The sequence below is a fragment of the Asterias amurensis genome, chromosome 10, assembly GCF_032118995.1.
Source record: "Asterias amurensis chromosome 10, ASM3211899v1".
NCBI classification, from domain to species: Eukaryota; Metazoa; Echinodermata; class Asteroidea; order Forcipulatida; family Asteriidae; genus Asterias; species Asterias amurensis.
In genome coordinates this window covers 1,221,442-1,246,997 of record NC_092657.1, presented here as the reverse complement: position 1 = coordinate 1,246,997, position 25,556 = coordinate 1,221,442, and the positions used below count along the sequence as shown (strand labels likewise).

General features: G+C 39.5%; 4 protein-coding genes across 5 annotated transcripts; 3 read left to right on the top strand and 1 right to left on the bottom strand.

The window, feature by feature from the left end:
• The first annotated feature begins 1,049 nt into the window (after nt 1-1,049).
• LOC139942844 (carbohydrate sulfotransferase 11-like) lies at nt 1,050-7,791 on the top strand. The gene is made up of 4 exons (XM_071939633.1): nt 1,050-1,199; nt 4,455-4,652; nt 5,747-5,838; nt 6,002-7,791. The coding sequence occupies exons 2-4, from the start codon at nt 4,517-4,519 to the stop codon at nt 6,935-6,937; spliced, it is 1,164 nt and encodes a 387-aa protein (XP_071795734.1). The 5' UTR covers nt 1,050-1,199; nt 4,455-4,516; the 3' UTR covers nt 6,938-7,791.
• Nucleotides 7,792-7,941: 150 nt separating this feature from the next.
• Nucleotides 7,942-11,166, top strand: LOC139942846 (uncharacterized). Its single transcript, XM_071939635.1, has 3 exons — nt 7,942-8,172; nt 9,812-10,003; nt 10,702-11,166. Exons 1-3 carry the CDS (start codon nt 8,055-8,057, stop codon nt 10,818-10,820), a joined length of 429 nt encoding a protein of 142 aa, XP_071795736.1. The 5' UTR covers nt 7,942-8,054; the 3' UTR covers nt 10,821-11,166.
• Nucleotides 11,167-11,513: 347 nt separating this feature from the next.
• Nucleotides 11,514-24,642, top strand: LOC139942847 (uncharacterized). 2 transcript variants are annotated; one of them, XM_071939637.1, is made up of 3 exons: nt 11,514-11,944; nt 12,478-12,663; nt 24,505-24,642. In XM_071939637.1, exons 1-3 carry the CDS (start codon nt 11,833-11,835, stop codon nt 24,594-24,596), a joined length of 390 nt encoding a protein of 129 aa, XP_071795738.1. In that variant the 5' UTR covers nt 11,514-11,832; the 3' UTR covers nt 24,597-24,642. The 2 variants fall into 2 exon arrangements, with proteins under 2 accessions (XP_071795738.1, XP_071795739.1); XM_071939638.1 differs by lacking the exon at nt 24,505-24,642 and adding an exon at nt 14,130-14,315 and having other exon boundaries at nt 11,702-11,944.
• Nucleotides 14,918-18,846, bottom strand: LOC139942834 (uncharacterized). The gene is made up of 2 exons (XM_071939617.1): nt 18,691-18,846; nt 14,918-17,519 (listed from the first exon to the last, which is right to left on the bottom strand). The coding sequence occupies exon 2, from the start codon at nt 17,500-17,502 to the stop codon at nt 15,559-15,561; it is 1,944 nt and encodes a 647-aa protein (XP_071795718.1). The 5' UTR covers nt 17,503-17,519; nt 18,691-18,846; the 3' UTR covers nt 14,918-15,558.
• Nucleotides 24,643-25,556: the final 914 nt, after the last annotated feature.

The following is a 25,556-nucleotide window of genomic DNA, read 5'->3' as shown; positions in this document are numbered from 1 at the left end:
GCTTCCAAAACGGAGAAAACAAGTCACAAAAACACGGCAAATTTTCCCATTATGAACGTCGGCAACAGTCCCCAATTAGTATGTATGGATAGATTATTTCATATTCTACCTGGAAATGTTTAAACCGAGACCGGATCGTTTCTAGTCCAGTCAGGATACAGCAACTTCCACCGCTGGTCAAAAAACAAAACAAAAACAAGGGGTCAATAACGCACATCCAGGCATTTTGTGAAATAAGGAACTTTAACTATAGCCTTTTTTGAATACAAATGACGTCATAGGTTATCATGACGCCATAGTTTATTTTGTATCCAGACATAACATTTTTTTATGTTCATATTTATAAAGTCACATTGTCTGTGAGAGTTTGATCAATGAAGGTTCCCTTGTTATGTCTGTGACCTGGTAGTGACTGTACTTCCTGTCCAAACCGGAAGTTCGAATAAAATATTTATTATAAAGCTATATTTAATGTTTTGTATGTCCATGTTTACGTATTTCATTCATTCGATTTTGTTTAATATCTACCCCGCTATTCACAAAAACCGAACACGTACTTTTTGTGATGTCACCAAAATATTGCATTTTTGTTATATTATTTTTTACTTTAGCGCAGTTGAGCTAACAGGGAAACCGAAGAGAAAGTGTGGATTACGCAAGTCAATGGTGTTAACAGATTATGTGGAACAAAAATCAAAATTTCTTCAAACTTTTAATTAAATCACAATACATCCCATGGTTGCTTTGTTTCCAACAAAGTCAGCACCATTGATCTCCATTATACTCAGTATAATGGAGATCAATGGTCAGCACCGTTTTTCCATTTTTAAACATTGTTACACACGGTTGTGTCCGATTTTGCTTTGATTTAATAGCTATCATACAAATGCCAAACCTTTGACAAAAACTGTGACGTTGCAATAACAAGGTCTTATTATGAGCCTTTGGAATTTGTAAACCTTTGTTGGCAAAAAAGGCTGTGACGTTGCATTAAAAAGGTGTGTCTACGATTATCGAAATGTAACGACCGTCTGGTGCCCACGTAGAGGCCGAGTTAAATGGGGCCATATTATCGAGTTTGACGTGACGTTTCGACTCTAGATAGCAGCCATACTCGAAGGACTCTGGTTGATGAATACAACTTATCCCTGGACATTCGTGCGTTTCATGGGGAGGACATTCCTCATCTTAAGAAACAGGTGAGTTAGCAACACGGATGAATTCGTATCCTCCATGGTAACGAGTACTTCTTACTCTCTATACACTTTCGGTAAACAGAATTGTCCAAAGGCCCAGACTTCGTGTATCACAACTTATATATAAAATAACAAACCTGTGAAAATGTAGGCTCGATCGGTCATCGGAGTCGGGAGAAAATAACGGGAAAACCCACCCTTGTTTCCGCACGTTTCGCCGTGTAATGACATGTGTTTAAAATAAATCCGGTATTCTTGATATCGAGAATTGATAATTGTTTTAATGTTTTCTCAAAAAGTAAAGCATTTCATGGAAAAATATTTCAAGAGAAGTCTTTTACCATTACCTTCTGTAAACCCTGTAAGTTATTTGTAAAGCTGTGAACTTCTATTTACTTTTCTGTTCCGAAAGTGTATAATGGCTTTAAGCTGTGTATATGGGTAAAAACCAAAAATTTGCAAATTTAACATCTATTAAATCGTTTGCAGTACCCGCTGCTAAAACATAGGATTCGAACTGCCTCTAGCTACCGGGCAATCTCGGTGGTCTAGTTGGTATGACACTGCTCTAGAATTGCTAAGGACGTGGGTTCGAATCCCACCCGAGTATTAAAATGCCTGTGATTTTTTCACAGGACTAGGGAAAGTACTGAGTATACAGTGCTACACACATCGGTGTATAAGGGTAAAAACCAAAAATTAGTATTCTTTATCCCCGATGCAAATTGAACATCTATTAAAAAGGCTTTAAGCATGTTACTATAGACCTAGTTGCCATGATGCCTCCATATTGGTCATGTTCCTCATATCAAATAACATTAATGTATGCATGTTAATAATCATTTTGCAAATACGAACCAGACTAATTTGTTCTTCCAGCCTCGGTTTGGTTACATTGATATCAATGGGAGAAATTCAAGATGGCAACAGCATGATAAAGGTCTAATGTGGCGCAACATGTAGAAACAGGAACACTGTTGCATTCCATGCAGGTTGGCGAGTGGGCAGGGTTGTTTAAACGGGAAAATGATAATAAATATACGGCGTACAGCACTATGAAAATCTATGCTGTAAAATCACCTTGAAATTTGGGCCTAAATGCAAGATTTCCACTGGACACGTTTGGTAAATATTGTCAAAGACCAGAGTTCTCACTTGGTGTATCCCAACATATAACATACCAAAACAAATCTGTGAAAATTTTGACTCAATTGGTCATCGAAGTTGCTGGAGAATAATGAAGAAAAAAAACACCCTTGCTGCACAATATTTGGGTGCTAATTTCAGATTTGAAACTGTGCAAGGTTTGCGGTATGCTCTGATATTTTTCCAGAAGTCAATCAGAGCATACTGATCGAAACGTCGAGTTGAAAACCTTTCTATATCGTATTTTAATATTTGAATGAGAAAATGCCATTTTCTCAAAAACTACGTTATTCAGCGAAGGAGCCGTTTAATCAAAATGTTCTTATCTCGCCTTGAATGTCGCCCCGGCCAGATCAATGTCAGTTATAGTAATACCTCCCTAATTCAATGAATCAAATTTGTATCTACTTTTTACGGACTGTTTTTCTAGTATGTATTTTTGTATATTTTTGTCTTAGAATATTAATTTGTCAGTATTATTGCAAATTTATTATAGGCCTAGTTCAGTCGGTGACTACAACGCTCAACTCATTCATGCATAGCATTATATCGTAGGAGGTCCTGTTTTCGAGGTGTCCCTAAAATCGTGGCAAATCTTTTACCTCTCTGTGCGCGATGTAAACAGTCCCTAGATAAAAATTGTGTGGTTTTATTTGCCAAGCAAAGGGTCTCCTCTCCCTTTACCAAAACTTAGAAACACGTAAGGCTCCACTGGATATTTGCACTTGTAAATGCAAAAAGTTTAGTGTTTTAGGCATTTCTACAAGGTACACAAATATGTCGTAATGTTGAGGCCATATAAAAATATTTGCCCACCGAAAATATTTCATCAAACACTATTTCAATTCACAATTCATGATGATCAAATCATGTGACTGAATATTTTGCTGGAAAAGAAATACAGAGGCTTAAAGAAGCCATGTGCCTTATATCATTTTCTAATATTTTTGTAGATTCTTTTTTTAACCCTCCGATCAATATTATTATTAATATTAAAATTTAAACGATCAGCTTGTTGATTCAATTATCACTGTTTATTTATACGCTTTATTATAAATTTTAAGAGAAAAAAAAAGTGAACAAATAAATAAAAATCAGATTTGAAAGCCAATGATTATTCACACTTTTTATTAAATTATTTATTTTGTTAATTTCTGTAAATTACCATGGTAATTTTAAAATTTCATTAAAAAATATTTTGAATAAAACGAAGACAACTGCTGGCTATAGAGTCATACACAGAGTCTCAAAGAACACTTGTAGTCACTGTAGATGTTTCTTCCATGTATGGCTTCACCGGGAAACTATGCTTTCTTGTTTGCCGTGAAAACAGGAAAAACTCAAAACAAATGGGGCCAGTTGAAGTCATCGAAGATCGGTGTGTAGTGTGAACATTTCAATGTCCATCAAGTTTTAATATTTGTTTGCATACTTCATATTAACAAAAGAAGGTAATTAGGGCATCGGTTGATAAAAGGCATCATTATTTTTTACCCAATTCAAAGAAAAAGGCATAATAGCGTGAAAACTGGTAAGGGGAGGATACATTGAACATAAAAACACTACCATCAAACTGCATACACAAAAAAGTAACTAATCACCAGATCACACACAAACATCGCCTATATTTTAGAAAGAAACTAACAAAAGTAACGCACAATAGTAAACGTGCAAGATGCAACCATGTGTATCGTATATTTATGCGGTTATGGCTCTGAAACGAGCCAGTAGATCTTAGTTTCTAACAGTATTCTGGAATTGACAGCCTTGACCTCTCATATTATGATGTTCAATGTACTGGAATCGTTCGTGGACTTTGCATATTATAGTTTCTCAGTTTATAGACTTTAATTCACCGGGACGCTTGGCGGCAGCAGACTTACCAGGTAGAGTCACAGACAGGCATAGACCTTTTCGCAATTACCATTGCGCAAGCGCAGACTGTTGAATGAGGTGCATTGTGGGATAGATATGGATCAAATTTGGACACCAGCTAGACCAGTCTGCTGCCACCAAGCGTCCCAAAAGTCTCCCATTGATACTGTGAGTATGAGAGTAACAAAGATTCGAAGGGGGAATTAATTCGAAGTAATTTTATTTTCAAAATAATAGATTACAAGTTGTGTCTCACAACTGTCAATTGGATTGGAACAGCGCCACCTATCGACCTTGCGATGGCTTTTCGGTTTCTCCGGCGAAATTTTAAGGGGTTGAGATTAGCTGTTTGGTTTTTCATCCTGCTCGGTGCATTCTTCGCGTCTTATATTGCCCTCTCTTACATCAATACGTCATCACGTCATCAACAAAGATGTAAGTTCATGTACTGTCATATTTCCAACGAAATGCTGCTTGTATCGCTATAAGACGTACATGTCCCACTTGGAGAAGTTTCCTAACGGCGCACTTCTCTAACGGGGCGCTTCCCTAACTATACTTCTCAAAATGTGAAGTACACTGTATTAAGTGTACCGACGGTACACTTAATACAGTATACTTCACGTTTTGAATACTTTCTGAACTTTGCACTTCCCTAACGGTGCACTTCCCTAACAGTGCACTTCCCTAATGGTGCACTTCCCTTATATCGCGCTTCCCTAACAGTGCACTTCCCTTACAATGCACTCCCTAATTGTGCACTTCCCTAACAGTGCACTTCCCTAATGGGACACTTCCCTATGTGCACTTCCCTAACAGTGCACTTCCCTAATGGGACACTTCCCTAATGGGACACTTCCCTAACAGTGCACTTTCCTGATGGTGCACTTCCCTTATAATTATATCGCGTTTCCCAAACAGTGCACTTCCCTTACAATGCACTCCCTAATGGTGCACTTCCCTGACAGTCCACTTCCCTAATGATGCACTTCCTGATGGTGCACTTCCCTTATATCGCGCTTCCCAAACAGTGCACTTCCCTTACAATGCACTCCCTAATGGTGCACTTCCCTAACAGTCCACTTCCCGAATGGGACACTTCCCCAATGGTGCACTTCCCGATGGAGCACTTGTCTTCGGTTCACTTCACTGACGGTGCACTTCCTTAACAGTGTACTTCCCTAATAATGCACTTACTTACCCGTGCACTTCCCTAACCCCTGCACTTCCCTAATGGAGAATTTCCCTAACAGCGTACTTCCATAATGGTCTACCTAAAGGTGCACTTCCCTACATGGTGCAGCCTGTTTCTCTAACAATGTTTTCATCTAGGAAATAAGGATGTGTCACTTTGTTAATAACTATTTGAATTTCCATTTTGGAAGTTGGCAGAAACTTCTTGTGTTGAATTTACATGCTGAAAAGAGAATAGAAGAAAAGTGGCAGCGTCTCATCTCAAGTTTAAAAAGATAACTTGACAACAACTTTCAAATCTAACGAACATTTCATGTTTTTTTCTTTAAACCAAGCGGCAGTTTTTCATCATGTGGGAGAAAGTGACCAACGAGTCTTGCCCAACTCACATGAAATCAATGGAAAAGAAGTTGACAACACCACAAAGGTATGCTTTAAATTTTTCTGTTGGTGATTTTGTTTTCTCAAAATGGTGTTTAAATGTCCGGCCCAGGACGATACCAGGCTGGGTTCAAACTTCATTTCTTCGAGTTTAACCACTCGTTCAAAAACCTAATAGAAACTTTTGTTTTGCTTTCATTACATTAAAGATACAAGCTTCAAATGTCCACAATGTATCGGACACGGCAGTCACTACAACCGCCAAAACCCAACAACCAACATTCTCGTTGGAGACAACAAATAAGATTCAGCAGCATCGCAAGAAGCACATGGACAGAATGTGTCGTCAAACATATCACGTTGAAGCCCTCGACTTTGGTTCCCAAAACACCATAGCAAACCAGACCATCAAATACCTCCTAAGTATGTCGTACGTGAATGATGACTACAAGATCATAGTAACTACAATTAACAAAGTTGGCTCTTCGAATTGGCGACGTTTCATGCAGGATCTTCACAAGATCAGCAGTGAAAACTTCAGAAAAGCATGGCCACCACTGAAGCTTATCAGAGCACGACCAACTGTAGAAATCCAACAGAATTTAAAAGAGTACACCAAGGTTTTATTTGTACGGCATCCTCTGGTTCGGCTTCTCTCAGCGTACCGGGATAAATTCGTCAAACTCCCCACGAGTTATTACGTCAACGCCGCTGTCAAGATCATCAAAATAATTCGTAAGCAAAGCCCGGCAAACCTTACAAAACCTGACGTGACCTTCACAGAGTTCCTGACACACCTGTACGGTACCAAAGGTCAAAGTTTCAACAATCACTGGGTACGGGTCTTCCGGAAATACAAACCTTGTCACGTGCGTTATGACGTCATAGGTAAACTTGAAACACTTCTCCCGGATGTGGATTATCTGACTGACAAACTTGGGGTTAAAGGTCGTGTTGAGTACAGGTATCCAAAGCCGTACAGCGGAAGTTCAAATACGTCATTGCTGATCGAAAATTATTCCAAAGTCCCACCAGAACTTATTAGAAGTATTTGTCAAATTTACCATGATGATTTTATTGCATTTGATTATGCCTTACCCACGAATTTCTCAGATTTGGCTGAATATCTGGCGAAAATAGGTTGATCCCCATCTAATGGTCGGGCTCTCAGCTGTGTATGTGTTGCACATGACGTCAATGACCATGGCACCATCTTTGAGCAAACGCGTACACGTTCCATCATAGATGGTGGCTGAAAAACGCAAGTTGGTTTATTGAGATAATTGACATAGCTGAAGCATAGCCATTGCCTTCATGCAAATGTATTGCAAGAGATGCCCACAAATTGTTTGTTGCCAATTTGAGACGTCAAATTCGCATTGCAAAAAGGCGCACGGGGCTTTACGAACAGAAGCCATTTTGGGTCCAACAAACGAATGTGGGCACACATGGTGCCAGACTAGACTGCACATTGGGTTGTAACTGCATTTTGGACCGCAAATGGCGTCCAGCAACTGTGTGACAAAAACAAAATGGTCCTTCCAGGTCGCAAACCTCTAAATGCACAACTCATGGTTGGGTGTTTTCATGCGCGATAGCAGTGCACATGAGAATAAATGTACATTGCTATACTGTTTGTTATAATGGTTAAACCGTACTTCAAAAATCAAATGTTTGTCTGTTTTGTATCTCCATGCTCTATTATGCTATGTCTAATTTGTTAGTGATTTGATCATTGAAAAAAAAAAGTTTAGACTTAAGAAAAATAAGTATACCTTTGGGTTTTGGGTGACCGTTTGATTGTTTTAAAACTATATTGATGTAGATGTATACAATAAAACTGACGTGTGAAAATCTAAATTTGGTCGCCGTTTTGAGATATCGCTGAAAATCTGGAGCTAGTTATGTCCACACAAGAAGAAGAATTCAAGGATACCAGTCACAAATTTAATACACGTGGCATGATATTTTGACCTGTAACTTTAAGCCTGCATGGTGAACCAATGTTTATGTGGGGCCGGCTTAGACCGCTCAGCCACGACACGCTCTTTCCATAGCGCGGGATGCCGGAAAATGGCGGGAAAATGAGCGAGCGTCATACGCGCCGATATAGGCCGTGCGTTTCGCGCGATGGCTCAGTTATTTTGACGCGACTGGCCCCCATCTTGGTTAAGTTTGTTGTTTTTTACCATCACTCTACAAGTGAACATTTCGATTCATCAATGGTTACCACTCATCACTATTTCATAACGGACAAAAGTAATGGATCGCCATCTTTGCTTTGCTGTTTTATTTAGTGTCTGCTCCCTCCCGCATTGTTTCGCAAGTTTGATGAATGATCATGAGCTTGTTATTTTGGCAAGTCAGCTCTCTGATAAAGGTAAGTTTGCTGACATTTTGGATTTTTGTGTGCGGATGGGTTTCCTCAAAAGGTAGTTTACTTTTAAGAATTTTATACGAAAAACAAACATACAAAATTACAATAATTGATAGTTAAGCATTCGGTCAAACGGACACCGATGTTTAACATTGGACCCTTCTTATCGTGTAAGTTTTTGTTGGTGAAGGAGAAAAACTGAAGACAAATTGGACGGAGTTTGAACCTGCATCTTAGGTTCATATAACTCTTATAAAATGTCAGCTAGTGTCTGCTGCACTGCATTGCACTGTGGTGTGGTATTCATGGCAACGAATGACTCCAACATGGGCTAGGTCATCTAGCTAGCCCTATGATGGCAATCTCCCTACTTTTGTCAGTTCGTTTGAACGATAATAAGTACAGGCTTGGCAGGTACTTTGGTATAACCAGGTCTTTCACGCCCAGTTTAAGACAAAACCTTGGAATCGGAATTTTAGGGGGATCACCTTAAAGGCAGTGGACACTATCGGTAATTACTCAAAATAATTGTTAGCATAAAAACTAATTACTTGGTAACAAGCAATGGAGAGCTGTTGATAGTATAATCATTGTGAGAAACGGCTCCCTCTGAAGTGACGTAGGTTTCGAGAAAGAAGTAATTATCCAGGAATTTGATTTCGAGACCTCAGAACTAGATTTTGAGGTCTCGAAATCAAGCATCTGAAAGCACACAACTTCGTGTGACAAGGGTGTTTTTTCTTTCATTATTATCTTGCAACTTCGACGACCAATCGAGCTCAGATTTTCACAGGTTTGTTATTTTATGCATAGATACACCAAGTGAGAAGACTTGTCTATGACAATTATGAATAGTGTCCAGTGTCTTTAAGACACAACCTTGGAATGGGAAAAGGGAATGTTTAAATATAACCAAACAGGAGAAAAATACCTCATAGTCATACTAAACATTGTTCACTCCGAACTGAAGTATACTCACACATAGTCAGTTTCCCTTGTGGTTTATTACCGACGACTCTCTTTGTAAAGATTGGAAAGAGGATCTGCTGAAAATGAGTAGGTCTACATCGTGAAGTCCTGAACCCCATCTCTGTTTTGGGTTCTTTGGTTTTGCTGTCCTCTTTCCTGTTCTTCAGAGGGTGATTGGTCCCTGTGACTTTCCTACAACGAAGGTTGACAATAAAATATAAATGATAATATCGACTCTTGTTATATACTGCGCAATTCAAAAGAATGATCGTTTATCTATTGACATTTCAACCCACGTTTCTCCTGAAGACGAGCAGAGTATACTGTACGAAACGTCGAGACCACACCGGCTATTTTCAGAGCCAACACTCCCTCAAAAGAGATATTATACATGGTTTTACCCGCAAGTTTACTATTTAGTATTTATACTTGTTATTATTATAACCCACTGCCGTCGATTTCACAAAACTCTTCCTAACTTAAGATTAATCCTAACTCGTCCTAACTCGAGATGAGACGAGTCCCAACTCTTTGTGAAATTGACTGAGCAGGATACTGAGCCATGTGTTTCATTCCTGAAACCATCTCATGGCTCGCTTGATAGTAAACAGCCTTTTGTAAATATCGCTTTCGAAAACGCCAAACTTTGACAACCCCATTGAATTTCCTGCAGAATGTAGGAAGTTGATACTCGTCCTCTATAAGAAACCAGCCTACGAGCTGGCTCAAGCCAATCGCTACACGGGAGACTGTGATCGTGACCTGGAGAGATGGCTCCAGAGCAAAGAAGAAGAAGGAGACAGTCTCGCACTAGAGGAGTTACAACACACTCTGGGTGAACTCGGCAGACCTGCACTTGGTCAACGTAAGTTTTATGCAAAAAAAAAAATACTATGTGGTTTTCCCTTTTAAGAAACCACGGTAGCCATCTCCGATCGGTTGCTGGTTCAAAACCTAGATCTGCTTAAGTAGTAACCTGTGGCAGGAGATTCTCTCCCCCCGGGTAATCTGTTTGGTTCCCCCCCCCCCCCCCCCATATGGCAAACTGTGTACAAAGTTCTTCTGATAGCGCCCTCTCTTGAATCATCCTCCTTCAGCCCACGTTAATTGCCCATAATTACACTTTGTTTAGGGGGCGACTCTGGCGGGGCGACTTTGTGGGGCGACTTTGTGGGGCGACATTGATAGGGGGCGAATATGTACATGGAGGGGCGAGCTTGTTAGGGTCGACTTTGCAAGGGCGACTTTGCCGGGGGCGGGGGGGGGGGGCGAAATGACTGGTTTCCGACGGGGGACATGTCCGGCGGACAGATTTCCCTTGGACACACTGCTGCAGCTCGTCCCCTGTCCTTATCCGCAAGGATAAAGGATACAGACAGGTTTACAATATACACATGTACGTCGGATCTAACTGCGAACCTCCAGGACAGTGGATGCCATGTGCAATTAATGAGAGGTCCAAATGCGATTATGGACGTGGTAACCAAAAATAGGTGGATCAACTGTACGCTTTAAAAGAAAACAATAAACTATCTGTCTCTTCTTCTGTTGCCAATATTTCAGGAATTGCCGTTGAGGTCTTCGATGAGGTGGATCAAAACCTGGAAGATTTCATCGACAAGGACGGACTTCTAATCGACAAAGATATAATGAGCAAGGGGAATGATGGACACAACGACTGACATGGGAAACCAACATGTATGGTGGTTATAAACTCTCGATAGAGACTGGAGGCTCCTCATTTTGTAATTTTGTTTCTTCTTTTCTAAACGAGTGTTTGAGGGACATTGTAACGATTTTCTCGGCGCGGTAGCCTATGTACGCATATGCACAGAACTTTAAACAATGCCAATTTATCTGGCAAGTCTGCTGCTACCTAACGTTTAAAAGTCTAAAACTGCATGTCTATGTTTCCTCCATGTTCTACCTGAATAATTCTAAAGAAACTGGAAAGTACGTTCAATTTATTGTTTCTAAACATTAAAGAAAGGTTCTTTATGGCCAAACAGACAAAACATTGGAGTATTATTTTATTGATTACAATAGACCTTATCGCAAATACCAATGCGCAAGCGCAGACTGTTGAATGAGGTGCATTGTGGGATATATATGGATCAAATTTGGATACCAGCTGGACCACAATGCACCTAATTCCAAGCTTTACTCGCGCGCCCCGGTATTTGCGAAAAGGTCTATGAACGGCTCACTGCGTATGCGTTATGACGCAACGCGCGCTTGCCTTGTCTTACATAATAACATGATTCCCTAGTTCAGTCATGAACAAGATTGGTGTTAAAATTAACAAAACAAATGGAGGGTTGTTAACACAAAGTTGGCAGTAGGATCTACACTTTAAGCCTGTTAATTCTCAACTCATGTTGAATTATTTTCCAAAGGAATATGGAATAAAACGTCAAATTGAACTAAATTGAACGTTGTGAACGGTCGAAAAGAACTTTTGGCGGGAAATAAGCTAGAGTCTCAAACGCGCGGATTAGTTAGGATTGCGCGTTGAGCGCGGGTATAAAGTTTTCACGCGATCTTTGTCAATGCATTTGCTGCCATGCTTTATTTAAACCACAGCATGACAACGCTATTGCTGACAAGGCCGTTGCTATTTTGTCGCTCTTAACCACAAACGTTCGACTGTGATAAAATCAAACGATTTCCCCCAAACAAATGTAACCGGAAGTGATGGACCACCAATTTCGCTTTCTTGTTGTGTTCAGTATTTGTTTCCTACAATGCTACGCAACAATGAACGATCGAAAATTAATCATTTTAGCGTCCAAACTTTCTGACGAAGGTAAGCTGTTTTGACAATATGTTTATGTTTTTTGTTGTTGTTAGTATTAGGCGGGTATTGTTTTTGTCGTTGGTGGTGGTGTTGTTGTTATTGCTGCTGTTGTTTTTCATCTCCTGTCGACTTCGGATAGAGGAATTCCTCACAGGCAGACAAAATTATTATGCAGATTTACACATCCGTTCCCTTTTTGATGGTTGACTAGTGTGTGACAGTCTGTTACCCAGGGTCTAACAAACATGTCTAATATAAGGATTGAGCTGCCTAAGCACCAAAAACACAAGATACTTACCAGGGTAAGGTTACCAGCCAAATTACCATTTCACAACATAATTTCTGACTGGATTCTGTTTATTTCTGCAAAGCATGAATTTGTTAAGAAAAATTATCTGCTTATACGCAGATCTATGAAATTAGGCAAATGACTACAAGGGCTACTGACATGTTTCTGTCTTTACAAGAATTTTCTTAATTTGATATAATTATTGTCCAATCCCAGAGATAAGACAGTTTGAATTCCTTGAAATTTCTCACAGAATGCAGAAATTTACTTGTCGCGCTGTATAAGAAACCAGCATACGAGTTGACTCACTTGCATCTGTACACTGGACTCTGTTACCACGACCTTACGAGATGGCTAATAGATGTTCACGTAGATTTACCCGTCTTAAAGGAGTTACACCAAGCGCTGGTTCAACTCAACAGACCAGCTCTTGGCCGAGGTAAGTAAAATGTTACTGGATAACTTGGTTAAAGACAATGGACACTAATTGGTAACTGCCAACCACTAGTCTTTTCACTTTGTGCATCTCAACATGTGCATAAAATAACCAACCTGTGAAAATTTGAGCTCAATTGGTCATCGAAGTTGCGAGATAATAATGAAAGAAAAAACACCCTTATCACGCGTATAGTTGTGTGCTTTCGGATGCTTGATTTCGAGACCTCAAATTCAAATTTCTAATATAAGGTCTCGAAATCGAACTCGTGGAAAATTACTTCTTACTCAAAAACTGCTCTTCTTCAGAGGGAGCCGTTTCCCACAATGTTTTACACCATCAACCTCTCCCCATTACATTACTCATTACCAAGTAAGGTTTTATGCTAATAATTATTATGAGTAATTATAAATAGTGTCTTATGCCTTTAAAGGTACAGGGTATACTTTTGGTAATATTTTCAAAGACCAGTATTCCAACACAAATAACCTGTGTCAATTTGTCATAAAAGTTGCAGCAATATTTTGAAAGCTTAATTAAACACACTTCAGGGCCCAATTTCATAGAGCTGCTAAGCACAACTGTTTGCTTAGCATGACATTTTTGCCTTGATGAAAACAGGATTACCGATCAAATGTTCACGTGATTTTCAGGATAAGCAAACAACAGCTGAATACCAGTAACACGCAAAATGAAATTCTTTGGTAATCCTGTTTTACCAACTAAGGAATCAATGTTATGCTAAGCAAATTGTTGTGCTTAGCAGCTGCATGAAATTGAGCCCCGATGTTTTTTTTTCTCTATAAGAGGGTTACCGTACCTATAAATGTGTTCGTTTCCAACAGTGTTTTATATCAATTCAATATCAACAGCTGTCCAGTGCTCTTTAGTTTGTTTTATTATTCTTTACACCAAGCATGCAAAATACACAAATCTCTAAACAAAGATAAAAGGAAGCAAAATATAAAAACAAAATACCAAGCCAGTGAGTGGCAAGAACGAACAGGGCCCAATTTCATAGCGCTGCTTAGCGGCCGACTTTGTGCTTACTGTGCAATTTCTATTTCATAGCACTGCTAACCGTAAGCACACGAAAAGGCATATATTCTTACCTTCCGGTGCTTACCGCACGGAAATAAATGACGTCACAATGCAAATCCACGGAAAACACGCAACATGGCCGCCAAATTTTACTGCTAACCTGTGAAATACACAAATTTGCTTACCGTTAAGCAGCGCTGAAATTGGGCCTTGGTGACCAGCACCTCTACAAAGCCATTCTGCCTCAAAGAATGTCTTCTAATACCCACCCGTCTGTTAAAAAAATAATAATAAAAAAATAACAAAACACCCATCCAACAGAGAGAGAGGATGGGGGGGGGGGGGTGAGTATGGTAGTTAACTTGTGAAGTAATTATTTGAGTGTTCATAATGGCGTTTCTGTCTTAACTGTGTTGCTCACATTGCAGAGATGTTAATCGAAGTGTACCAGCAGAAACATGATCTTTAGCAATTCTTCAAATCTAATGGATCTTTTGTCCGCCTGAGATAACTTTGACAGCAAACGACGACTGCAAATAGCGACGTTTGGAAAACTTCCCTTCAAATATTACTTACTGAGGTTCTGTAGTTTTTGAGAAATGAGTAAAACAATGTCATGAAAATACGTTTGTAAATGATTAAAATAATTTTCGTCTCATGAGACGAAAATCATTTTCATGACATTGTTTTACTCATTTCTCAAAAACTACAGAACCTCAGTGTAAGTTTAGTGTAAATCTGTGGACATTGTGTTTTTTGTCCTACAAAAGTTACATAGACCCTTTAAAGGATTTGGGTACTTTTTCAAAATGTCCATAGATTTACATTAAACTTACAGGGTTTGAAGATAATGATTTGACCCTTTAAGATTCCTCTTTGTAAATATCTGTAAAATTCTCTGACAAACTTAAGTGAGAGAGAAACTGTTTGCAGAACAATCATCAACAAAATCGTTTTAAAATTTGAACACATTAGTGTGGCTTGAACGTCAATTTCAACACAATTCGGGCAGCTGTGAAACGTTTGACACCTTTTCTTCTTCAGTTGAATAATTTTTATTAAAAGATTAAAAGATCATTACAAATGGAAAAAAATTGCGTCACATGTTTTTGTTTCTTTCTCTTTGTCTCAGTTCTCTCAGCTATGCCCAATTTCATACAGCTGTTAAACAGAAAATGTTACTTAAACATTTCTGCTAAGCAACAATGAGCACCATACCATTACCAGTCATAGATGATACAGGTGAAATTGTGTTTTAGCTGGTAATAAGTCATAATAACAATAAGACTTGTATATTTGGTTTGCGGTAACACCATGTGCGTATCTACTTGCCAGGTTCTTAGGGAACTATCTTGCTTTATTCTACTGCCGTGGAGTAGATAATCGGAGGTTCGGGAGACTTCTCAGTTCTGAAAAGAACTGTCCTGCTTTTTAACTATTACCAGGGCGGATGGTATAGAAATTAGACTGGACTACTACTTTAGCTTATAGGATCGTAATTAACTGTACTGCCGAGGAGTCAGTTCTGAAATTGGTCTCAACGTTTTGACTAGCTTGCTTTAGTCATCGTCAGGAGACTTGTAATGCGCACGTATCCACCCTGCTGGGTGTTCAAGGCGCTAAGCATATTTTTGTTGTGCTTAGCTACTTGTTGTGCCGTTCAATGACATTGTGCCCAGATTTGTTTCAGCCAAAGGGGCACCAAGGCTGAGACCAGGGCAGAACTTTGGGTGCTAGAGCAATTGAGGCCATGAAAAAGTAGCTACGCACAACAGAATAAAGCTACCAGCTAAAATACAGCGTCACAGGCACAACCTGTGACAGGTATCCTGCTTAATTTTGCTTAGCAAAAAGATATTAAAGACACTGGACACCTTTGGTATTGTCAAAGACCAGTCTTCTCACTTGGTGTATCTCAGAAAGTTCGTCCCGAGTGTCCCTTTCCCTGTCATGCCGCTTCAGATGATTGCTAAGAACAGACTTCCTTGTGAATGCTTTGCTGCAAACATCGCAGACAAACCTGCGATCATTAGTGTGCATCTTCATATGCTCCCTAAGCGCACGAGATGTTGCAAACTGTTTACTGCATTCCAGGCAAGGGTGGCTTTTCTGCTGAGTGTGGGTAACCGCATGTCTCCTCAGATGCTGCTTGTTTGAGAAGGCTCTATGACATCGCTGGCATTCAAACGGCCTAACCTTGGTGTGAGTATCTTGGTGTCGTGTCAGGGTGAACTTTCTAGAGAAGGCTGCTTGACAGATATTACATGTATGTGATCTCTCTCTAGTGTGGATCACCATGTGGCGACGAAGCTGCTGACTGTGGATGAACGTCTTCTCACACTTGTCACACTGGTGACGTCGCTCTTCATGACTCTCCTGGTGCTGTTTCAAATACTCTACAAAGCGGAAGGATTTCAGACAGACTTCGCATGTGAACTTATTCTCCTTCACAAGATGGACTTTCTCATGTCTTTTGAGATTTTTCTCATTGCGGAAGCTTTTTATACAAGTCTGGCACGTGAAATCTTTTACTAGTTGGGTATTTGAGTTTTCCGTTACACATTGCATCTTTTTCCTGGCAGCTTTACTCTTCAGGGATGTGGACCGGGTACCCTCCAGAGAGTGGAGCAGTCCCTCAGCCGTGGTAGTGTCTGTATCTAGCGCCCTCTGTGGTTCAGGGTCAGCAATGTTCTCAATATTTGTGTTCTTCTCAGTGTTCTTCTTAGTGTTACTCATGGTTTTAATGTTAGTGTTAAATACGGTGTTTAAATGAGTGTTGTCCTCAATATCTCTCTCAGTGATAATCTTGGTGTTGAGATCGATGTTACTGTTGGTATCGGTGTTAATCTCAGTGCTACACTCAGTGTTCCTTTCAGTGTTACACCCAGTGTTCCTTTCAGTGTCAAACCTAGTGTTCCTTTCAGTGTTACACCCAGTGTTCCTTTCAGTGTTACACCCAGTGTTCCTTTCAGTGTTACACCCAGTGTTTCTTTCAGTGTCAAACCTAGTGTTCCTTCCAGTGTTACACCCAGTTGTCCTTTCAGTGTTCCTCCCACCATCATCTGAAACAATGCATTCCGGATGAGCCTTTACATGGCGCTTAAGATGGTACTTAAGCGAATATCGTTTTGAACAACCCACACATTTAAACGGCCTCTTGGTGCTATGAACAACACCCATGTGGCGTTTCAGAGTCTGCATGAGTGGGTAGCCTTTCCCGCACACGGTACAAAGAAACGGTTTCTTACCGGTGTGTTTAATCTCATGTAGACGCAGCGAACGAGCTCGTGAAAACGCTCGTGAGCAAACACTACACGCATGACTCTTCTCACCAGAATGAAGCTCTTTATGACGCTTCAGTTGATGCATGTGGACGAAAGCTCTCCTGCAGATGTCACAGACGTAGTTCCTTGTCTCATGGGACTCTACATGTTGTTTCAAGTAACATTTTTGAGGGAACGTCTTATCGCAGATTTCGCACTCAAACGATTGTGTTGTGTTGTGCGTCTTCTCATGACGTTTGCGATTCCTCTGGCTTGCGAATTTCTTACCGCAGTTTGGGCACATCAAGGGGTTCCAGTTGACCATATCTTGTATGGCTTCCTGACTTCTAGGGTGCAGTAGATGGATATCGTTGCTACTTTCCATTAGTGGCACCTGACTCTCCAGTGGCTCAAATCCAGACCACTCCAAGAATACTTGTACAGCTGACTCCACCCCACCCGATAGGACGTGCTGGTCACTGGGTGATGTGGAAACAGACACAGCGATGTTTTCCATTACTATTGGATTGAGGTCCATCTTTTATTTGAAGATGTCTGCAACAAAATGCAAGAAAATATTTGACTGGAAAATCAGCAGAAATGGACAAGGCTAAAGGCCGAGTCACACTGCAGTGATTAACGAAAATGATACCAATCACCACGCAAGAGAACGCATTCTATTGGTTGAATGAGCATGTGTGTATTCTGCGTGAAGCAATTCAACCAATAGAATGCATTCTCATCGTTATCGCTGCAGTGTGACTCGGCCTTAAAAGGCAAATGAGGATTGTATTAATTCAGTCTTACAAAATATAGTTAAAAGCCTTAGTCAATAATGTCTTATGGCGTCAAAAACCCAAACAGCGCCCTCATACTGAGGTCAAAAGAAAACCATCCTTGGCTGAAAGTTAGTTGTGCCTGGCACCTACACACATGACACGACATACATCTTTGTTGAGTCCTCTCTTCTGCTGTATATGTCATGTCTGTCGGACTGGTGTTTAATTTTACTTAAATTATAATATATCATATTAAAAAAAGGGGGGAAAAAATCAAAGTCAAAGATGATTGTAACAAAACATAATTTAAATTTGTTTGGCCATAAAAATAGTATCGTTTTCTCAAGGAAAGATTATTATTTTTATCAATTAAATGTAAAAAATTGGTTTGCCATGAATCGATATAAAAAGATAGAATATTATTATTAGGATTTACAATAACAAACAATTAAAATCAAGTTTAAAGGCAGTGGACACTATTGGTAATTACTCAAAATAATTATTAGCATAAAACCTTTCTTTGTATTGGTGAGAGGTTGATGGTATAAAACATTGTGAGAAACGGCTCCCTCTGAAGTGACATAGTTTTTGAGAAAGAAGTAATTTTCCACGAATTTGATTTCGAGACCTCAGATCAGATTTAGAACTTGATGTCTCGAAATCAACCATCATCTAAACGCACACAACTTCGTGTGACAAGGGTTATTTTTCTTTCATTGTTATCTCGCAACTTCGAAGACCGATTGAGCTCAAATTTTCACAGGTTTGTTATTTTATGCATATATGTTGAGATACACAAACTGTGAAGGCTAGTCTTTGACAATTACCAATAGTGTCCACTGCCTATAAAAGTGTCATACTCATAGCGGTACTGGTTAAGGGTAAAATAATATATGCAAATAAATCAGTTTGTTTACGTCCAATACAATACAATAAATTATACTTACTTTTAATCCATTGGCTAAAAAGCTCGCTGCAACTACTTTTGATGTAGCACATCATGTTCATAATCTCTCGACGAAAGGAAACCTTTCTGCTTCATACGTAGCTGTAAAACATTTACTTTTGGGCAATAACTTCAACCAAAACAACGAACAAGTCCTAACTGTACGCTGTACTGTCAATGGAGGGCGCACTTCTCTTTAGCCGCAAAATAAAATGGTACATTGCATGCTCTTCACAATGGCAAACAATTTCAAAACAAAGCTACTAAAGAAAGTTCTTTCAAAGCCGCGAAGCCTCAAGGAAACGAATCAAACATAATTTCAGGCAACTAATTTTCATTTGACTTTTCAATAATTATTTGATAGGTAGCCATTTTGGCTGTTAAGCTAGGCTCAGAAAATAGAAACCCGCTATCCTGCAAAAATTGAATTTGCTGTTGTACAGCTCATTGCTCCTATGGGCAATTTGCTTACTGAAAAATGAACAGCAACTTGAGTTACTAAAATAATTTATCTTAGAAACAATGACTATTTCCTTGGAAACACAGTGTTTAGTAACGTAAAGGCAATTCATGCTTGTATTGTCGAGGCTAAGGACAAAACAAAATAGCAGGAAACATGGGCTCCAGTAGAATTTAGGTCTCATACCGCAAAGATCGGAGGATATATGACGTGAAGAACAGAGTCCCACAAACCGGATCCATAGGGGTGTGCGTGTGTGTGCGAGTGTGAGCTTACGGGCATTGTCCTTGTGGGGTATTTTACACAATGTAACAATGATTTCTCAAGTGTCCTACAATACACTAATTTTACTTAGTATAAACAAACTTGCTTAGCCTAAAGCTAGTCAAAATGCTAAAATACTGTTGATCATTCCCTGTGTCTTCTTGTGAACAAATTTCGCTCAGCAATAGTCTTCAGAAAAAAAAAAAAAAAAAAAAAAAAAAAAAAAAAAAGTAGCCTTAAAAAAAAATGGAGCCTGGTTTAGTTGCTTTTGCAGTGATTGAATGCACCGTGCATCGCCGTGTGTCCCCCACCAACCGTCTCGCTTGATCGCTCTCCTTTCCGTATGATTACGTAGAACAAGGTCTTCACAACGAAGCCAGAAAAACACAAAATCCAACCACTAATAATCACGCTATCCATGGGGCTGAGAAAACCATGATTAAAAACTGAGGGTAGCTCAAGCATTGCTAAGCCAACCGAAGCTAATCGCGCATCCGTTTTTGTTGCAAATTTAGAGTTTAATTTGCCTTGTCGCATGTATTCCCGCCCTTTTGAGTTAGACGCTAAATTGGCGCCAAATGGGTAGAGAAAGACTGCCGAGGTTGTTTGGTTGAAGATGGACCAATTGGGCTGTCTCTTCTTGTTGACTTACATCCGCTGTGTAATGCTGATAACCCTGGTTGGTTTAGTGATTAATTTTAGCATTGGGTTGGGTTGGTCCTCAGAGGGGGCGAGGCCGATTGGCTGGTTGCCGGATGTAACCGTGCGCTGCGTATTAGGCGGTCATTATCATTCATTATGGACCGGTGAGGCTTTTATAACGGCACTGAGAGGCAATCAGGGCAAGTCTAATGGGTTTTTTCGAAGAAACTTTATACCTAAGGCCATAAAAATATGACTTAGAAGATAATTTAGCGACTTAAATTGGCAAAGGAAAAGTTAAACTATGGACCGGTGAGGCTTTTATAACGGCACCGAGAGACAATCAGGGCAACTCTAATTTATATGTTTTTCCCTAGAAAATCTTGATAACTAATATCATAAAAATGTTACTGGAAAAAAAATGTTGCGACTTGTACTTGTAAAGGCAAAGTTTAACCATAAATAAACATGGCCTACGGAGGGTAGCCTAAATCCCTACAACTGTGTTTGGAATTATGATCAAATAGCGCAGTCCATACCAAACGGAAACGAACATTATTTCAGACGGGCTATTATTATTCGCTTGACTGACGCAATTGAACATTGACCAATGAAATGATCCCAAGCTACTAAACCAGCTTATGAAATTCATCACTGAGGTTATTCAACTTATTGTATTGGAGTGTTATTCTAACATGAAAATGAATTAATAAAAACCTATACACGTTCTCATAACACCCTTCCCCAAGTTATTCCAATCAACAATTCCACTGACGCAAAAGAATAATATTCTTAACTCAATTTTGCCCAATTTGAAAATCATTCCCGACTGTAATGTCTTAGACAAACACTCAGCTTGAAATCAATCGGAACTATAATCTAAGAAGGAGAACAAGTGTGACAAAAAGGAGGAGAATACGGTAAAAACACGACCTCGTTAATTGAAATATCAAAGTCTATTCTTAGTACATTCTAACACAAATTCATAAAGCATAGCAGACTACGGACGGATCCATTTTTTCCCGTAATTGGTGCACGTTAATATTAGTTGGTACCGGGTCGATTTTATCGACGCTGCACCCCTAGTTTTTTCCCTATCTCCTCCTCTGTTCTCGGTCTTTGCTTTTTATATTAGTGTTATGCGGTGAAGTCGAGTCTTTTTTCTGAAGGACTCTTGTATGGTGGATCGAAGAACAACGGAACTGAGTATTTTAACGCCGCTTTTTCTATTGATTGTCTTTGGTCATCATCTGTTAGTTTGATGAAGGGGAGAAGGGAACGAGGAGGGGAAAGACTACTGTGGTTTTTATTAAAATGGTACCCTACTTTTCTTGGAGAAAGTCTCTCTCGATCCCGTAAATTATTGCTTTTGTTTTCAAGGTTGTGGTCATTTATATGTTTTATTCCAGTTTATTTTAAATAGTGCCTATCTGTCTTTCGAACATGTTTCTTTCAATTACTGGGCTTTTATACAAATTGTTTTGCTTCTATAACAAATTCTTTAAATAGTTACATATAATTATGAGGTGTTTTGTTATATTATTCAGTGATCGCTTCTGTTCTCTCTCACTCTCTGTTGAAAATCTGTTTTCAATGTTGTGTCCAATAAGCCTTCCTCAATAATTACGCTTAACGAATTATGGTTACCAGCCTAAATGCCACGTCACAGGTACAATTTGTGGCTGGTATCCTGCTCATGTCTGCTTAGCAGACAACTGTAAAGCAATATTTTCTTCTTAAGCAGCTCTATGAAATGTTTTTTGAAGCTTTGCATTGTATGAAGAATAAGAAGTAACTATGAATAATAAATAGTACATTTGCGGTACAACCGTGTGTAACTATCTCTATTGAGGGAGTGTTGGCTCTCAAGAGCCGGTTTGGTCTCAGAGCTCGAGACCAGTGCGCTTTGACCACTCAGCCACAACACGTCACAATTTCAAGGTTACTCATATTATTTTGAATTATTTGAGGATCATCACACCTCAAGGTTATCGTTGAGGTTCGATTTCACAGTATTTATTGCACTCCTCATGAACATGTTGAATTTCTTATTTGTTTCCTCAAGACAAGACTATTGTAAGAATGAATGACAGAGAGCTGCCTCCCCAAGACATGTATCATAGTAACCATTCTCATCTTCTATGCTCTCATCTTGGGATGTTTCTTATTTGTTTCCTCATTACAACACAACTGTAAGACTGAATGGCAGAGAGAGACTCTGCCTCCACAAGACGTGTATCATGGTAACCCGCCTCGTCTCACGTGCTCGTGGCATGTGAGTAACTATCCATGAAAAAAAAGAGGAAAAGAAAAAACCGGGCAACCAAAAAAAGAGGAAAAGATGATGTTCCTATACCTTTGTACACAGAAAGTGAAGAAGAAAAAAAGTGGAAAAAAGAGGAAAATCAAAACCATAAAAAGAGGAAATCAGCTGAAAACAGGAAGTCTCACATGCCATGTTTTATATTGTTTAGGTCCAATTTCACAATAAGTATTTCATTTGTCATAAACATGGAGAGTTTTAACTTAACTTAAAACTTAAATGCATTTATAAAGCGCTTTAACACTGTTTCAAAGCGCTGTACAGTCAAGAAAAACACTAAAATGCAGGATTAAAAAACATGAGAAAAATAGCAATATTATGTGTGTTTTTTTTTTTTAATACAAAAACAGTTTTGAGGTTCTCAGTATAGCAGGGTTGATAGACTGAATGGCAGAGAGGCTCTGCCTCCACCAGACGTGTATCATAAGCCCCTTTCACACGAGAACAATTTAGCAAGGGTCCTTTGCTAAAATGTAGCAGGGTTTGTTAAATGTTACAAAATGTACCTTGTGTGTAAAGACAACAAATGTTTCTACTGTCAAAGTTCTTTTGAAAATCTTGTCATACATTGCTACATTTTACAACCATGCTAAAATTAAGCAAGGGACCCCAGTGAATTGCTGTCGTGTGATCAGCACTATGCTCATCTTGTGTGCTCTCCTCTCCAAGTGTGTAAATACTCACACAGCGTATCGCAGTTAATCACATCTTGGTCTGTGTATACCAGACTAACACTTAGGGTATGATCAATCATTCTTTATTGTCTCAACCACTTAAGGAGACGCTGCCTCAGGATGAGCTTCATCGTTCGTCTTCTTGCTTGTCTTGGGGTGAAGATGAGAAACATCAAGGTGCAATGACTGAGCTTTGATGCAGTCAGGGAGTTTGCCAGGAGATGATTTATATTTAAATACAACGTAGCTCAGATTCAGGATTGTGTATTTGATGATGGGATTTGAAACACAGCCAGAGTATTTCATGAGAAAGATGTTAAGCTAGTGCCACTGCAGGTCTGTCCTTTGATATGATAGATTTGGCTGGAATACCGAGCAGTTGCAGAAATTTTGAAGAATTTGGCACAACGTGGAATTTGGAACACAGTCAGAGTGTGTCACGAGAAAGACATTTAGCTAAAGTGCCATTGCAGATTGTCCTTTGAAATGATATACATGTAGGTAGAATCCCGAGCAATGACAGCCATTTTGAAAACTTCTTGTTATTTTGTTATCTGTTGTGGCCCAACAGCCGAAGAATCTTTTTTTTATTAATTTGACAATATTATACTCCGATTGTTTGCAACATTCTATGCCGGCACCACCAAAAACCCGATTCCCCCAAACGTTCCCCTATAGTTACCCACCCGTCCGTAGCCAAAGTGTGTCTTTTGGAAACCGTCTTTTAACTTATTTATAACCATTGGCACTCCGATGCCGAAAACGGGCACCCGCGTTGCTCGAAAGTGTATTGAACCAAATGTCGCTGGAAGTTAATTACAAACTTCAAACATAACTTCAGTCAATGTGAAAAAGCTAACACTGGAACACTATTCCTTTCGCAATTTTAATAATATAGGTTGAAAAGGAACATGTTTATCTTAAAAGAAAAAAATTGAGGTTTTCGACAGTAGAAAAAAAGACCTTTGTGTTTTTGGTAATTTTATCAGTCACAGAAAAAAAGATAGATGGTGAAGTGCAATGGTATCAGTTGACACATATCTGATAACAAGTGTACCAAGTCAAGGAAACGCTCCTAAAACCGCACAAAGCACACGTCGGTTTAATTCACTTGCCCCCAGGCGGCCAGGCCAAGCCTTCAAAGTGTTTAAAAAACATCGCCAACTATTTTCCCCCAGCCCATGCCAGCAACAAACAAAAACCCACAAAAGTTCATCATTTTATCCGAGAACCATCCACGGCCGGATGGAGTGAAATCAATGATGGTACAAACATTTCTAATAGGTTACGAGTCTGCCCTCACGATCACACCAAATCTTAACTCTCCTCCATGCTCGAGAACGTGCTCCAATACTGACTTCCGAATTACCACTAAAATCCTCAGCTGGGTCTGTTACAAAACCAGCTTTTTACGCTTTTTTAACATTGACTTTTTGTATTTTTTTATTTAAGCTGGAATCAGTGCCACTCACCGCATCCTAAAGAAGTTGCCAGCTTGGACTCGTGTGGTCGATCAATGCTCATCGAACTCCAATAAAGTCTAGCACGTCTGTGACTAAAAACCCCAGTCTGTTATTGACTTTTTGGGGGCCGGGCACTGGCCTTTCTGGTGAGAAAGTGCACGCAGTCATCTGGAGCTCTGTGGATGGTAGAAGTCAAATTTAAAAGGTTAAAGACTATCATCTGGGCCTGGGTTAATAGAGCTACTTGCGCACACAAAGCAGCTAAGCACAGCAAAACTCTGCTAACCAGAATAAAGTCTAGCACGTCTGTGACTAAAAAACCCAGTCTGATATTGACTTTTTGGGGGCCGGGCACTGGCCTTGTGGAAAGTGCACGCAGTCATCTGGAGCTCTGTGGATGGTAGAAGTCAAATTTAAAAGGTTTAAGACTATCATCTGGGCCTGATTTCATACTCGCGCACACAAAGCAGCTAAGCACAGCAAAACTCTGCTAACCAGAATAAAGTCTAGCACGTCTGTGACACAAAAAACCCGGTCTATTATTGACTTGTTGGGGGCCGGGCACTGCCTTTTCTGGTGGAAAGTGCACGCAGTCATCTGGAGCTCTGTTGACATGGTATAAGTCACAAACAAGTTTAATATCAAGCCAGTCTGGTCCGTTGTATACATCATGACATTCGATGCGTGAATTATAGGGAACCTTTTCAAAACTTTAACCTTGGCATCGACTATGACTTGGACTCCTTTTGGAGCATTGTTCATTTTGGAGCGATGTTCACAACTAAAGACTCTTTCAATATCTGTAGGAAGATGACTGCTCAATAAAGTGTTTTCTTTCTCAACAAGATGTACAGATTTAGGTTAATTGGGTTTTTTGGTCAATTTACTGCTGATTTGTTAGCCAAATTACCAAGGAATATACAATAAAAGTTAAATGTGGAAATTTTAGCTGAAAATAGTGTCTGTACTTATTGAGAAAACAGCAACAAAAACTGTCATGGTATTCACGTCAAGAACGTCAGTCCATCAATTCCTAATTGA